General features: G+C 39.3%; 1 protein-coding gene across 1 annotated transcript in view; it reads right to left on the bottom strand.

Moving 5' to 3' along the window:
• Nucleotides 1-17196, bottom strand: part of LOC133014286 (F-actin-uncapping protein LRRC16A-like) — a 68910-nt gene that overhangs the window by 37534 nt on the left and 14180 nt on the right. Inside the window, exon 3 of the mRNA XM_061081482.1 lies at nucleotides 1260-1310. Within this exon, the coding sequence (XP_060937465.1) occupies nucleotides 1260-1310 (51 nt within the window). The remainder of the gene's footprint in view (nucleotides 1-1259; nucleotides 1311-17196) is intronic.

The raw sequence follows: 17196 nt of genomic DNA on the forward strand, positions 1-17196 counted from the left end.
CCATGAGGTGAGACTGTTTTGCCAATTGGTCAAGAATGAACTTTGAAATTCTTACAACAAAGTGACCTTTCTTAAACGGGTGATAATATCTCCCTATATCAATAATCCAGTTTTTCTCATCGTGCAGTTGCAACCTGAAAGTTTTAATATTACCTCAATTTATCTATTCAGCTGTTCCTGTTTTACAAATTTTATCGTTTCTTATTTGTGGTTTCTTGGAATATTTGGTGTATTTTCTTTACTTGGCCATTATTTTCATTAGGTTTCTACCTGGATGTTTTTCTGAGTTCAAATGAAGGTTTAATGAATCAATCAATCTTTCCCTCCTCAGTAAACTCACTTGTCCAAGTTTATGGTCCCAGCAACGGATTCTATTTACACTTGCTGTTGCATTGTCATGTTGTTGGATCGGTGCTGCTGGAAGTTTGAGTGAACATCTGCATCATGGTGCAAACCGATGCCATCTGCGCTGCATTATGACACAGCTGTTCCATGCTTAAAAAAAGACTTGTCAACCAGCTATATAATTGCACTATAATCAGGCAAACACAGAGCTGCTACTTTAAGCATAATCTGCTATTTTAAATCACCCATGCAACACACAGGCACATGTGCACAAAACACAAAGTCACAGTAAAACTAAAATGGGCGAGTTGGAGGCAAACTAAGAATGTTTGAGTTCATCAAATGAAGCTTTCAAGAATTCAAATTAAAGGTACAATAAGTAGCTTTGGCCAGTAGGGGTCTCTGAATCAAAATAATAAGAACAAGTCTAGTTTGTTGACTTTAAAGCAGTGTGGGATCATGGGAGTTATTGTTCTCACCAGCATTACAGATGAAAGTTGACCTGATGCAATTTAAAATGTAAATCCTGTTCACAGCTGAGGTCATTTAAGTTTTTTCACCGATTTATCACTGCCGTGCAGAAAACGGCAGTGATAAATCAGGATCCCTTAGGAGTGACCGAAAAACAGCCGCTTAGCTAACTGGCTAACTGGCTTAGTGACTAGCAGTGTGCTTTTCCTTCCTCATTATGTCATTTACACTGGGAGTTATAGCAGAGACAACACAACTGTGGTGTCAATCAATTACTGAAAGAAGAAAGTCATTTCCGATATTGTCTTGTGATGAGTTTACGTTCAGGCAGGCGAGAAATAAACATTCTACAACATTTGTGGCTCTTTTACTCGTGTCTGGTCTCTGGAAACAAGGTGCTGACTGTGCAACACACAAAAAGTTAACGGAGTTCCTGCTCTTACCTTGGCGGGGATGCGTGCTGTCAGGAGGTAGGCTCGGTGAGTCGCGAGAGCCTGAAACAGAGAGAGAACACAGAGAATAATGAGTACGTGGCTGTAAATATACACTCTGAATGACAGGAACATGGAAATGACAAAGAACACAGGGAGCTCTCCCGCTGACTCATCAAGATGAAAAGGCTTGTGACTCTGAAACAAGTATAGCGAAGGACAATATGGCGAAATATTCCCCTCCACTTGAAAACAAACATAAAGACAGAAAATAACTCAAGAGCCACTTAAAGACGTGTCTGGTATCGACGTGAACAAGACAAGATGTCTTTGTTTTTATTGGAGAACACCCTGTCTGAGTGAGACCATCATTAGGTCAGAGTGTTTCTCTTTATGTTGCCTCGGCCTGCTGAGCAAACTGGACTCATGCTGCCACTGGTCATTAGAGCGCACAGCACGCTGAGGACCGAGTTTGCTTCGGTTGCTGCGCTACGAATAAGTGGAGGAAAAAGTGGAATACATAGACTTGGCATTCATAGCAAGAAAAACAGCCTTAAAAGGGCCGGTTTATAGAAATTCTAGGAAAGATTCCAGTCTCTCGTATTGTAATTCTATGGTGAAATTCAGGTGTACCAAAGTGAATTATCATTTATGGACTGTAAAATAATCTACTGGAGGATAAAAGGTCAACACAAGAAAATACTTAGACCTAAAACAGTAATCTATTTAAAATCTAATGCAAAGCGATGTTTAAAGTGCCATGACCCCGGATTCCCTCTTGTCAAAATATATCACAACACACTGGATGTTGGCCTTTTATCTATTAATTAAGAGGCAGTGCTGTCTTAACAGAAAATCCTGTTTGGTCAGCAAAGGCACAAAACAGGAAAATCTACAGCTAACAGAATAGTTTTAATTAGATTAATTATATAATTTTACTTTATTAATCATAAAAGTGTCTCTAAAAAATTGCTTAGACAGCTAAGAAAACCAACAAATTGAATTAGTGATTATTTCTATTGCATGAAATAAGATTTTTGCCAATTGTTTTCTGCAGAGCAACCTGCAATGACCTTTGAGGCAGGACATCTTTTTTCCTTTTACTCTGCACTGATTACAAAGTCAACCAAACTAAGATGCCGCAAATATAAAACCCAGTTCATAAACATTGACAATCTTGGTGTTTAGAAAGCTTGTGTGTAAAGACTTGGGGGAAAAAAGGCCACACAAACATTTTGGGTTTTGCTGCAACAGGAGGATCAAGGTTATAGAAGCCACAGAATATAAATGTCAATGGATGAAACAGGGAACAAGAGAATGGAGTTAAACACAAAAGCTTAGCTTAGAGTGGAAGAAACATGTAAAGAAGGAGAAACTGACATCGGGGTGATGAGACAAGAGGGAGCAGAAAGACTGATCAAAGGTGAGAGAAAAGTGGAGATGGGGTTTTAAAGCAGAAGATAAAATAAAAGATTACACAGGAGGGAAGGTAGAGAGAGTGCAGCATACTAATAAACACCGACAGGCATGAAGGGAAAGAGAGCAGGAAAGAAAATGAAGAGAGAGAGAGCACAAGAGAGGCGTCTAAAAACAGTCACACAACACATGAAAGAAAGAAAACAGAGGGATGAGAGATGGAGTTAAAAATGGACGACAGTGTCTTGCAGCCCTCTGTGGCCCGGCTCCACAGGCAGGGTCTGTGTGTTTGATGTGATGGAGGCAGACAGGCCGGCCTACGTGACCAAAGATAACCTCTCCTAAAGAGCACCAGTCACCACGGCTACGCTCCGCTCGCTCGCACGCTCACTTTCACTTTGTTCTGTAGTCGAGAACGATGCTAAAATACACAGCGAGTTTGACTGCTGGTGTGCGTTAGTCCACAGCAATGATTATTTTCTAAAACACCCTCTTAAATTCTACGCCTGGCTGACTGCAGTGATACCCTGGAATCTTTAAAAGGACACAAGGACACTTCAGAGACTCCTGCTTTGAACTTATTAAAACACTTTTAACTATACTCTGATTCCTGTTGCCGAAACATAACACATTCTGTCTTAACTGGACTAGAAGCTCTGGGCTTTCCCACCAGCCAATCATTTCACAGCACCCACCATCCCGCCATCAGCTCTACTCAGCCAACCAGATGGCAGCTGCATTGGAGCATGTCTACAAGACCAGAGAGCATCTGCTATTAATCTCTTGGAACTGTTTTAGATTTTGAAGTGTCATTTAAGTAATATCTGTTTCCAATATATGTATCCAGTGTTTTCAGTAGATAAATCTCATAGCTCTGTGGAAATCTAGTTATACGACGAGTCAGTGTGCATCTTCCCAGCACTGACAGATACAGGAGCATTTTCTGGGCTAAACTCCATAGGTCTTTGGACTGGAGGGCATCTGAAGAGCTGGATATAAAGTGTTTAAAAATGGGAGAGCTCTCTTCTGAATGTTAATTATCAGAGAGTTGATAAGCATTTGTGTGTTTTTTTCTTTGTAAGCTATTTATCCCTACGGGTAATGACTGATTGAATACTTCCACATGACAGTATTAAATATCTTAAGGAAGATTTTAATTGGAATTAAAACAGATAAAAATGTATCTTGATTACATTTGGAGCATGTTGAATCGCCCTCGTGCTGTTATGGTTACACCACAGTGTAACTCTCCCTCTATCTCTCAAAACTAGTGGCTCCCATACAAGATAAGTGCCACAGGCTCTAAGGCCTCATTTGCCTCCTTGGCCTGCGACACATGCAAGCGAGGGGAGATAGAGTAGTGTGTGTGTGTGTGTGTGTGTTTGTGTGTGTGTGTGTGTGTGTGTGGGGGGGGGGGTATTCAGAGTATACAACATACACCATTCATAATTCCTGCTTCACAACCACAAACACACACAACCTTACACTTCATAGACATGTGTGTTCATCAGTGATCCTTAAATAGGATTCAAGACCTTGTAAACCTCGTCCATGTTGTGTTATCTGTGTGTGTGTGCGTGTGCGTGTGCTTGTGCTTGGATTATCTATTTTCGGGCGAATTGTGAAAACCCACCCAGACCCTCCCATTTACCCACGCCACATGTGCCAGTCACACATATTGCGTTGCTATGGTAACGGTTAACCCATACCACATACACACAATTGTGAATACACACTCACTCGTGCTGCGGTGCCAAGCCTCGCTTGAGAATGTCAATGAGTTTTCAGGCCCTTAGACAACGTTGTCGCTGGCCTACAGTTAAACTGAATCTCCGTAGGAGGCGGAGCAGCACAGAGCAGCGTTTCATCTGCACTCGTTCAGCTGTGGCAGCACTCAGCCACAGGAAATCTACCCCCGCCAAACTTGCTTTCTTCATCCATCATGTCTTGGCGTGCATTCACACTCTATTTTATCTATAACACCAATTTGTGCTCAGTCTTTTAGTTCAGTTTTGTGTGGTGAGAACTTTCTTATAAAACTCTGCTGGTTAACAAAGACAACGATGAAACGTGGTTACTGCAAGGGCTTCAAATGTTTGACCACCGAGATTTGTTTGATTCATCTACCTGGAAATGAAACTATTAAAAAACAAGTCCCTTGGGAAAAGTCTCAAGTCCAAAGTCCCTTGGAAAATGGTACATTCTCATACATGTGTTACGTTTCTCGTTGGTTTTATAGTTTGACATAATTGGAAATACACTTGTTTGCTGTCTTGCTGATATTGATATAAGACTTTTGATACCAGTCTCCATATGCAGTGACTGCAGGGGCAGAGAGAGTGTGACTGCCCCAGGTCCCACACTCTGATCACCGTTTGAGACCCTCACACTCTAAAAAGTGGGACTGGGGTTAATTAATATTTAATAAATAAATAATAGTCACCTTTACATAATAAAAAAGACTTTGTGCAGTTTTTAATCAAAGTGAGCTGAATTCAACAAATTAGATGTTTTTATTGATTGAATTTTACTAATTTGTGATGGAATAAAATCAGCTCTGAATCACTTAGTAGAATTTAATTGCAATTTTTAGGAAAGTCCAAAGTTCAAGAAAATTAATAGATTTTACTCATTGGGAGGCCTTAGGTTTTAATAATGTTACACTTCCTGAACCTGCTGGTCCTGAAACGGAGGACCCTGTAGCGCCTCCCAGAGGGGAGGAGGGCAAACAGTCTGAAGCTTGGGTGTGAGAAATTGGGTTGTTAACGAATAAAGGTGTCTCTAACTTGGTCCAAAGTGAAACATATGATTGTGTATAAATCAAACATACATATTTTGACCATATCTGGCCATTAAATACCACTTAAAACAGATTTGACAGATTTGATCCAGCTTGGACCTCAAAGGGGTCTGAGAACATACACCCCAGAGGGCCTGTGTTTGGCGCAAGATGAAATCTAAACTTTGTCGTAGGACAAAAGCAAAGACATCATCGTTAAGGTCTTGACCTCGGGAGTAACATTATGTCAGTGAGAAAATTGTGGATAGCTCCTGCTCCTCAGGGATGACCTTTGAACCTGAGTCAGTTTTGATGGCTTCCAGGATGGAAACTAAATATGCAACAGATATGTTATGAACTGTTTTGGAAAGGGCTTGATCTCCTCTACCCTAGCCCAATGCAAACCTATGAGGGGCGCAACTGAGGAGGGCCAAAACCTTGAAAACACTAGATTTTACCGTTTGTTAGTAAGAAAAACTGAATCTGACTAAACAGGTGTTTTTCTCAAACCAAAAAACATAAAAAAGCAAACAAGGTTCCCAGTCCCAATCTCACTTAATAGTGAAAACACATTAGAACTACAAAAGATGGGTTGAGATTAGGGTTGTGAAAATAGGGTTTAGAAAACATATTAGCGGTTTGTTTTTTAACCATGAATGAAAATATTGAAACTGAAACACACATATCTCACCATCAATATCATCAAAACACATTTTTATTAAGAAACATTGCTAAAATATAGCGTTTTTCCACCAAGAATACAGCAATCTCCGCCATCTTGCTTGATCAGAGCGCTACAGAGGTCTGCGCAGGCGCACTTGTCGTGGATGACTCTGCATCGATGCAAGCTTCTGTCTGCGTCAGAGTCTCTGATGGAGTCTGTTCCCTCCTCACTCCCCCTCTCACCTGCGCTCAGTTCACACTTTTACAATAAACAACACCATCACCTATCACAATTTATTAGGACAAGAACAGGACTGACGTTTACTTTGTGTTTGTTTGAGATCAGTTCTAGGTGTGAGTGATTAGAAAACATCAGAGGAGCATGAGAGAGAGAGAGAGAGAGAGAGAGAGAGAGGTGAGCATGCCGTCAGTGTGTGTTGCAGCACCTGCTCTGATGGATTTGATTTGACACCTTCGACAGGAGAACTCACTCTGATTGGCTGCTGGCATTTTGACTGCGCATGAAGTACTCGGCTTCCACTCAGCTCAGCCTCTTTCATCTGCATCAGGTAAGTGATGGATCAGTCTATATTAGCTGCTGTTACCTGCTGCTACATGTTTAAATACTGTTGATTGCTTGCCTTGTGTTTTCTGCTAGTTATGTTTGATCCCGGTGTTATTCTTGTCATTATATATTGGCATTTAAATGAATGAGTGAGCCGTTAGCGTGATGCTAAGTAGCGTTAGCTTGCCTCGGCAGGCCAGTGTGGGAAAAACGCCTTTAGCCACGGACTATTTTCACATCTTACACGGTGAACTAAGGGTTTAACTCGACCTGACATCAGTGTGAGTGGGTTATGAAACAGTGCGGGCGGGCTTGGTGAGTTTTATTTAGTTTCTGCGGAGTTTCATAAATAGTTGGCAGGGAAGCTAAGCTAACGCACGTTAGCATTAGCCACGTAGCTCCCTTGACCGGAGGTTGCTGCTGTGTGTGGGCGTGCGAGAGAGAGGGAGCATGTCCCAGTGAGTACACGCTACTTCCCCAGATGCACGTCGAGTTTCAGCGCCGTGCTGAGGCAAGCAAGCAAGCCATGAAGTCTCGGCTGGTTGGATTTCTGTCTGTGTAAAATGTGGACTAAAAAAATCCTTCACTCGCCTTAAAGCTTAGTTTAGATCTCAATGAGGAAACAGGCTGTGTTTTTTCTATTTTCACTGCATTTTAATATAGCCTATAAATAGGTAATAGGTAAATTATATTTTTTTCCCTCTGCTGCTTGTGTATTCAGTACTTTCCCGACTGAAATGTGCTTAATAAACTTTCCAAAACTGTTGAATTAGTGACCACAATCTGTAATAGATTTGTATCCTCTTTGGATAATTAATTGAATTAAAGGTAATTTTTTTTTTCCCAGGTGCATGAATCAATGTCAACTTCAACTTATCAAGAGGTATGTATCAGACGTATATGCATAATACAATATGCTTGGATATAACATTTCACATACATGTGTAAAGGATTGTACACCGTTTGTTTTGCAATACAACATTTTATTATTACTACTTTTTGCTGGTTAAAAAGCAGATTTGCTGCAGTTTTGATTGTCAGTGATGATCCAAACCTGTAGCTCCAACCTGAATTTGAAATTAAATCACCCAGAAATATATTGATATACTGATCACTTGATGTTTAATTAAGCTAAGATGACACATTGTTTGCGCATACTTTTACACACCATTCTTACCATTTATGTGAATTTGATTGCGTTGACAGTTATCAATCAAACTTTCTTCTTGTAATATTGTAACAGTGAAAAAAGGTTTAGTTTGAAAATTATTTTGAAGTCAAATGTCTATAAATAAAATTTGAACTTAATTTGTACAACATAAAAAAACTAAAGAAAATGCCAAATCTCTAACATTACATTGTTTTATTTAAGTATGCGTACTATTAGTGATAAAGGCTACTTGTTTTTCTTATGTCTTTAGGTTTTCACCTATGGGATGGCAGTGTAAGATCTGCAAGGCTTTGTCTGCCACAAAGGGAAATCTACTTAAGCACTACAGACTGCAACACGCAACATTTGGTCCTGGGCAATCCCAGCCGTGTCTACATGTAAGCTGCCCTTGCACATTTAAAACAGGGAGTGCCCTTCACACCCATTTGTCCAGATACCATACAGCTGAGAGTCTAGAGCCAGGAATCTGCTCTGCTTTTAAGTGTTTAGATTGCGATGCTTGTTGTTATACAGAGAAGGACTACTTTCAGCATATTGGAAATCATCTAAAGAGCCACAAAACTGTCTTTTGTATTATCTGGTTCACAACACCAGCTTAAAACCAGAAAGGGGGGGGGGGGGGGACAGGTAGTCTGGCTCTGTCCAAAGGTGACAAAATTTGCCTGCCAACATACTTAAAGCTCACTGAATAACATTTTATGTCACGTTTGTTTAATCCATACAAAAAGCAAGGTCTAAAATGTTGACTATTTTTTTTATGCACTATTTCTTTACTGGGACTTTCCCGGAATCACCTGATTTCCAGGAAACCTCAGAAATGACAAAGCGTTTCATTATACTGGTCCCTGAGACAGCACATCAAGGATTCTTGATAGGGGCTCATTTTACAATCATATAAGCCACCTAGTGTTAAAAATTGCAACTTTAACAAATTTTAGGTCAGTGCATGATTTTTACACCATGAACTTGAATAATGTTTATTTGTCATTTCAGGCTCCAAGGAATCCTAGCATCCACGTATCCAGAGATGTTGTCATTCGTTGTTTGATTGTTTACCTTGGGGAATCGACAGATCAAATCTTAAAAGAGTATGATGTAAGTTGAAGAACATATAAAATATAAAGAAGGTGATCACTATTTCTTTCATCTCTCCCCCCTGGTTTGTCTTGGGAAGTTCAAAACACAAAATACAATCACAAGTAACTCCCAGTAATTCTTGGCAAGCTGCTAAGGTTTGTGAAGTCATGTAAGTAATCATTGTGGATTGTACATTTGTTTTCCATTAGGGAATTTTAAAGTACTAAATCCTCCCCATCTCTATCTGATTCACCAACTGGCAGAATTCAAAAGTTATCAGTTTACTTATTGTCTTTATAATGTAGCCCTAAACGTTCCTAGCTAAGAGTTTCTTCCTAAGAACTATTCACAAAGCAGTTGAGAGAGACTTTTATAGAGATACTGAGGCAACTTCTAAAATAGGCAGAGTTGGTTCAGTTGCTGTGGTCGACTTCAAGAATCAATAATGAGCTAAGGGTGCTTTATAAAGATTGGTTGACATGTGACCAGCCTTTTTAAGTCAATGTAAAATAAGATTTATCAATACATACGTGTCAGGAAGAAAATAATTTATGTAGGTATCCATTGATTTCATTTTAAAATTTAATTAACAAATATCTACAATAGTCAGTTCAGACCATCATCTCTGGTGTCACTTAATTTTTATCATTTGTTGGTGAGCTGGTTTGATCCTTTTTAAGTTATCTTGGATGGCAATATACTTTTGCAATTACATGATCTCAGATTTTTTTTTTTTTAGCGTTATAAATGGTGAAATAGGCTGTGACAGCCCATTTCAATAGATTTTATTGTCCAAAGGGTTTGATGCACTGAGGGAGATATTCAATTAGAACATTCACATTTGGCTGTATAGTCTGAGAAACACAATGTTTTTAATCTTTCAGGATGCTGATGAAGACAGTGTTTCACAGGACCTTGCTGACCAAAAGATGAAGATCTTCAAGATTAATACATCAGAGGGTGCCGACAAAGTTGGTATCGTGGTGGAACGCGTAACAGTTCTGACTGCACTGACCAATTTTCCAAGGGCTTGCTCCATGCTCGTTGGACTGACATATGCAGTGAATCTTGCCTATCCTAAGGAGCTCAGGTACACTTTCGAAGCCTTCCAGAAACTCTTCCTGGAACTGGATTGTTCAAAGCTGTCTCCAAAAGTGAACAGCCTCAAGAACAAGCTGCTAGCTTAAAAATGAAGGGAAGTTTGTAAGGTCAATGGAAAAACATCAACAGTTTTGACATTGACAAAACAAATTTCATTTCATTTGAAAGGGTCCCTCTTCTTCAAGTTTAAAGTTACTTGTTATGTTTTGCTTCAAGGCTTTGTTAAATTTTACAGTTTCTGTGTAGAGGGATTGTCCTTTCTCAACCATATTCATTTGAGGGGAGGGTCATTATGTTTTTACTATGCAATTGTTCTTAAAATTTGTCCACTGTGCACACTAGGGATGCAAATTTGAAATTTTAAGTGAGTCCAATTTTAGCAGTGAAAAAGTATCCAATATCGTATCCTAGAGAAACTTGAAGAAGAGGGACACTTTCAAAATGACGGGAAGTTTGTTAGGTCAATGGCAAAACATCAACAGTTTTGACATTGACAAAACAAATCTCCTTTCATTTGAAAGGGTCCCTCTTCTTCAAGTTTTAAGTTACTTGTTATGTTTTGCTTCAAGGCTGTGTTAAATCCCACAGTTTCTGTGTTGAGGGATTGTCCTTGCTCAACAATACTCATTTGAGGGGAGGGTCATTATGTTTTTTACTATGCAACTGTTCTTAGAATTTGTCCACTGTGCACACTAGGGATTCAAATTTGAAATTTTTTACTGAGGAATTTTAAGTTAGTCCAATTTTAGCAGTGAAAAAGTATCCAAGACCTTATCCTAGAGAAACTTGAAGAAAAGGGACACTTTCAAAATGAAGGGAAGTTTGTTAGGTCAATGGCAAAACATCAACAGTTTTGACATTGACAAAACAAATCTCCTTTCATTTGAAAGGGTCCCTCTTCAAGTTTTAAGTTAAGTTTTGCTTCAAGGCTTTGGTAAATCCCACAGTGTCTGTGTTGAGGGATTGTCCTGTCTCAACCATACTCATTTGAGGGGAGGGGCATTATGTTTTTTACTATGCAACTGTTCTTAAACTTTGTCCACTGTGCACACTAGGGATGCAAATTTAAAAATTTTTACTGAGGAATTTTAAGTCAAAAAGTATCCAAGACCTTGTCCCGGATTAGCAGTATAAATTGTATCCCTATTGTACATATACATGTTTTTCATAATATTTGTATAACTCCTTTCTTGTTTTTTTTTGTATTTTTGCATTTGCACTTCAAAAATGTTGAATAAACATGTTTAAGCAAAGTTGCACAAATAAATGTTTACCTACTGTTCTTGTTATACATGGTGATCTGTTGATCCTACTGAAATAACTTGTGCCACCAAAAGTCATGGTATTGATTGGGGTAGATGGACAAATTTTGGCAACAAAGTGACATCCAACATTATTGATTTAAAGTATTGTGAAGCAATTTAATACTTGAATTAAAACATTATTTAATCACGTAGAGATAAATAAGAATAGCAGCGTAATTGTGTTGAACAATATGCAAAATTAGTTGATATAGTAAATATTAAGTGAATCCAAATCATTTATATCCTAATATTTAGTAAGGTTAAACAAATTTTACCCAGATAATCAGTAAATATAAATAAATTTACACCAGATTTTCAGTAAAAATAAATCAATTTACACCGAATATTCAGTAAATATTAATCAATTTACAGCAGATTTTCAGTAAATATAAATACATTTACACCAGATTTCAGTAAAAATAGATCAATTTCCACCGAATATTCAGTAAATATTAATCAATTTACAGCAGATTTTCAGTAGGTATAAATACATTTACACCAGATTTTCAGTAAAAATAGATAAATTTCCACTGAATATTCAGTAAATATTAATCAATTTACAGCAGATTTTCAGTAAATATAAATACATTTATACCAGATTTTCAGTAAAAATAGATACATTTCCACCGAAAATTCAGTAAATGTAAAACAATTTACAGCAGAATTTCAGTAAATTTAAAACAATTTTACACCAGATTTTCAGTAAAAACAAATTAATTTACACCAAATCTTGAGTAAAAATAAATCCATTTCCACTGAACATTCAGTAAATCTAAATCAATTTTGCTTAGTAACTTAGTTAATTTAAATCTTTTTTTATGTTTAAAAGTAGTTAAATTATTCAATACTTTTTAATCAAAGTTGTAGTAATTAAAATCTACTCAATTATATGAATTGTCACTTTCTTCCCATAATTTTTTTGAGTAACCATTGGTCACATTTTTTAGGGTGCAGTCAGGGACCTGCTGAGGGTTTCAAAATCTCAACTTGTCACCAAAAGCTGACCAGGCCTGTGTTGTTTGGGTCCCTCAGCTGTTAGCTCAACATCTGAGGACCTGATGATATTTGTTGTGATTGTTTCAATTGTGGATTTTTTTGCTTGAAAAATTCTAAAACCAATTATCCAATCCTTTTTTAGCACTAAATAAGAATAATTAGTTGGAACCCTGATATGAATAGAATAGTAGAGGGGGGGAAACTGTCGCAATTACAATCATGCCCACACAGCTGAGTCAATTATTGCATTGCAAATGCCATGAGTGTCCTGCATGTACATGTGTTTCTAACATTAATGAGTCATGATGTTCACGCTGCAAAATGTTAATGCAGCACAATGGAAATGAGGATATTTTTAGAGAAAGAGAAAATAAATTACAGAGAGAGAGTGGACACAAAGGAAGCGAGAGAGCGAGACGTAGGCGACGGAGAGGAGGCAGAAGGGCAAAGCAAGTGAAATTACTTAATAGATTCTAAGTGCTGTTTCGCTGATAAGAGCCAAGATTTAAATTGCAAACAGCAGCAAAAGATATCTAATGAAGGGGAGAGTTTAAAAGTCGTATTTTCATCTCTATCAGAATGCTCCTGGGATGAGCCCATCTTAGCTCTCCCCTCAAATCAATCAGCGCTCCCTGGATCAAGTGCAGAAGATTGCTCCCCTCCTCTCATCCCGCACTTGTCCGCATTTCCCTCCTACTCTTTTTCTCCTCTCCATGTCCTTAAACCTCATTTAGCCCCGATCTGCTCTCTCTGTATTGATAAGTGCCTAAACACCTATGTACTCACACTATGTGATTACAAAAGGTTCCAGATGATGAACAACACAAGCATGATGGCCATTTTACACAGTTTGCACTCTATATGTGAGACTTCATGCTGTTATCTTAAACTGAGTTTCTGGTGGACTGCACCATGAAGAAGTGTGTACGGAGGTAAACATATCCTCACATTGTACTGACTCACCTAAAATATATATATTTGGTACACTCCTTTCTTTTATTGTTTCTTAACATCTCCCTGTTGTAGAAATTGCTTTCTAGTCTGTACAGTATGCATGCGTTGCATAAGTGTGTGAGTGTGGGTGAATGTATTCAAATGGGGAGCCCCACATAAAGCTCGGGACAATAGAGGAGCAGGAATACACACACACACACACCGCCCTGCTTTCATCTTTGGCTTCTTTCACGGATGGTGTAATTCTGTGTAAAAGAGGTGGGAGCTGATGTTCTATATATGCACAGTGGTAATTACACAGGGTAAAAAGACTTCACAGCACCATCTGCAAGGAGGAGGTTTCCACAAAAGCTGGTTTTATGTGTCAGTATGTCTAATACTTAAGTGGAGGCTGTGGCTCAGGACGTAAGGCATGACATCTACTCAACAGACAGTTGGTGGTCCGCTCCACGAGCATTGTCTGAATATACAAAGACAGAATTTATATGTAGAAAAAGCAGTGTATGTGAGTCTCATCGAGATGTGCTGTATAAATGCAGTCAAGTCACTGTCTGAATGGGTCAGAGCATATTTAGTATCAGTTCTGAACATGTGGTTATGATGACAATATCTAGGGGGTCCATGCTTCATAGCTGCCCCTTTATGAAATCATACTTGAATTCACTAGATCCAGATTTTTATTTGCATCTGCACCATCAAGATCCACAAATTGTTCTCTGAAAAATCAATATAAATGTTGAAAAATCTTGCCATGTTAAAGAAAGTGAAAATACTCCTTAAACAGTCCTCTGTTCCAGATCTGCACTTAACATTTGGTGGGTTATTTCCTGGCTCATAACGCATCAGCCTACAAAGATTCATCGTAATCCATCCAATCAAAATACACACTCACATCTACAGCCAACGTATGTGTCGAAACACTGAGAACATAATATAAACCTGCTCAAATCCCCTCAGCTGCAGAGGAAGCACACTCCTCTATTTTCAGACCATGAGCCTGCGATGAGAACTGACTCTGAAACCAAATATAACCACTTATCTGTGGGAAAGCTGAGAAGGAGATGCAGGAGAGATCGTCATCGTGGTGGGATCAGCACAGAGGCCAACTTGAACCTAATCTGATTCGAGGAAAGAGCCCCCTCACTGCTCTGAAACGCAGGCAGAAAAATCGTTTGTTTTACAATACACAAGTTCAGCGCTGCCAAGACAAGAAGCTGACAGTGCAGCTGAGGTCTCGTCCTGGGACGTCTGCCGACTCACACTGCTGGAGAACCACAGTACAATGTGTGTATGTGAGCAGGGTTCAGGGCCAGGACAGAAAACGTGTACAGTCAGTTGCTCGTTGTGCAGCCTGGACAGGTGATAGATAGTCTGCACCCAACATAAAACAATAAAAACATTAATATCACACCATGAAGCACAACAGCAGCCAGACAAGTAAAGACTGTACCTTAACCTGGAGTATTGACAGGATAATTACAGACAGAATTTGTAGAAGCATTATAAAAACAAGAAATATGAATATAATGCTTTATATAATGATTTTTCCTTGAACAAGCCCATTGACACCAAAGCTACAAATCACTTTGTCAAAATTCATTCCACTTTTTTTCAAATTACGGATGAAGCCGTTTTTTTTGCAGTGCTCGTCCTCCTCTCACTGCTCCGGCAGCCAAGGAGAACGTTACGAGAGAGACATCAATTTTCTTTTATCACTGCCCTGCTCATCATTATGTGCTTTGCAGCCGAGGAGACGAGCGTGGTGAGGAACAAAGGCGGCTGACACTGGTACTTCCTGGACAAATTTGATTGGCCGATCTCATCAGACCACAGCTGCAGCGGGTTGAGGCATGAATAAATGTGCTGTCTGATTATGTTTCATGACATGATTTAGGATGATTTCTGCTCTTTATTATTGCCTCTGTTTTCAGTAAGAATATAAAGTGCCGGCACATAAGCATGGTGCGTTAAATAATAAATGAGACCCACACAATGTAAGCTTGATGATTAAAATATATATGGAGACACTTTAGTGGCAATAAAAAATTCTTTGTAGCAGCTGAGAATTTATCTCTGGACCAAAAATCAAATCAATTAAAATGGTTGTGATAAACAGGACATAGATGCATGATATCAGAAAGTATAAACCAGGAATGCCTGTGTATCATTGCCTCATAAACAGGCTCAAAATATACAACCAGCCTCCCGAACACGCGACACACAACACAACGGAGGTTGAGCGAGCAGGCATTCAAAAGGACGAGGGCAGAGGGATTAAATGATTGTGCTTTCAGATTAGGATTATGGTCCAGGTTGGCAAAACGCCCCCGAACGCTGGATGGATGTCAGGGCTTTTGGAAGCTGGACCCTGGAGGGAATGTTAAAAGGAGTTCCTCTTAGAACAGTGTCAGCCTGCAGGGCGTCCTCTAAGAACCCTGTGTGTGTTTAGGTTACAGAGATAAGCAGTAAATGACAAGGGTCCATTCATTCATCAGCAAGGCAGCCAGACACAATGGATTGGTCTCTCTCTCTCTCTCTGTCTGTGAGTGTGTGTGTGGGTGTGTGTGTGTGTGTGTGTGCGTAGCTATGCGGTGGCGAGCCAAGGATTTCGGCTAAATGGGATATCACTGCAGACCACAGAGAGAAAAGAAAAATAGAGATCAGACATGCAGAGGCTGTTATTTTTACAACTCAAACAAAGAAAGTCAAAGTGGAAAAATCTCCTAAACTGGACAAAAGTGCTTTTTTGAGGAGAGCGAGAGGCAGAGGGAGAGAGACACACAGGTACGACAAAGAGAAAGTGAGGGAGAAGAAGAAAGGACCGACAGAGACAAAGGCAGAGCGAGAAGAGAAGCAAGAGGGAGGAGGGAGGGAATGGGAGGATTTTGTTCTGCGCTGGTGTTGGCAGTACCCGTGGTTTCCCTCTGGAGAGGGTAGATAACATCGGTCGGCAATAATAACACACACACACACACACACACACACACACACACACACACACACACACACACACACACACACACACACACACACACACACACACACACACACACACACACACACACACACACACACACACACACACACACACACACACACACACACACACACACACACACACACACACACACACACACACACACACACACCCTTAGCTCTGAACACTGATTGAAACGATAACGATAAAGTCGGTGAGGCTTAGATCGTGAATTATATTTCCCAGCAGTCAAGCAAAAGGTCCTCTAAAGAATATGTTTGTTTTCTCAAAGTAAAAATGTTGCAAACAAGAGGCTGTAAGACTAACTGAGGGTTCCCTGTTAGGACACCATGCTTTTCAGAAGAAAATGTCACCAGAATAAACTTAAAGTGGGAACGCTCCCTTGGTACATTCCTCCCAGAATAGGTGGACACAGTAAGATGAATATTCATGCACTGTCACAAACACCAATTACTGTATGTGATTTTCAAAATAATAATAATAACAATAGACATTTGGGGATATATGCTTAGTTGCCTTCTTCTTGCATTTGATGAGAAGAGACACAGTTGATTTAGTTTAACACCAGGACTGGAAATACGAAAAAAATAATAATCAAAAACTGTATATGAGGATGGATACCCCATAGTGGCTGACTGCGGTATCCATAATAAACCTGCCTACTCCTTGTTAGTGGATGGGACACAGACCAAACTAAAAGCACACAACAAATACATGTTTCTCTTAAGATGGTTTCTGTTATTTACAGTAATTCTTATCACACCGATGTATATGTTTAAGCGATTATTTTTTTAAGTTTGGTTTTTACTACTTATTTGATGCCATAAAAACAGGGCTGACAGTGACTCATGATATCGTTCGAGCACGAGTTTCAGCTGGAACCTCTGGCTACTGTGCAGACTCAGTGTCCGGGATACTTTGGCTT

Source organism: Limanda limanda, chromosome 11 (assembly GCF_963576545.1).
Source record: "Limanda limanda chromosome 11, fLimLim1.1, whole genome shotgun sequence".
Taxonomy (NCBI): domain Eukaryota; kingdom Metazoa; phylum Chordata; class Actinopteri; order Pleuronectiformes; family Pleuronectidae; genus Limanda; species Limanda limanda.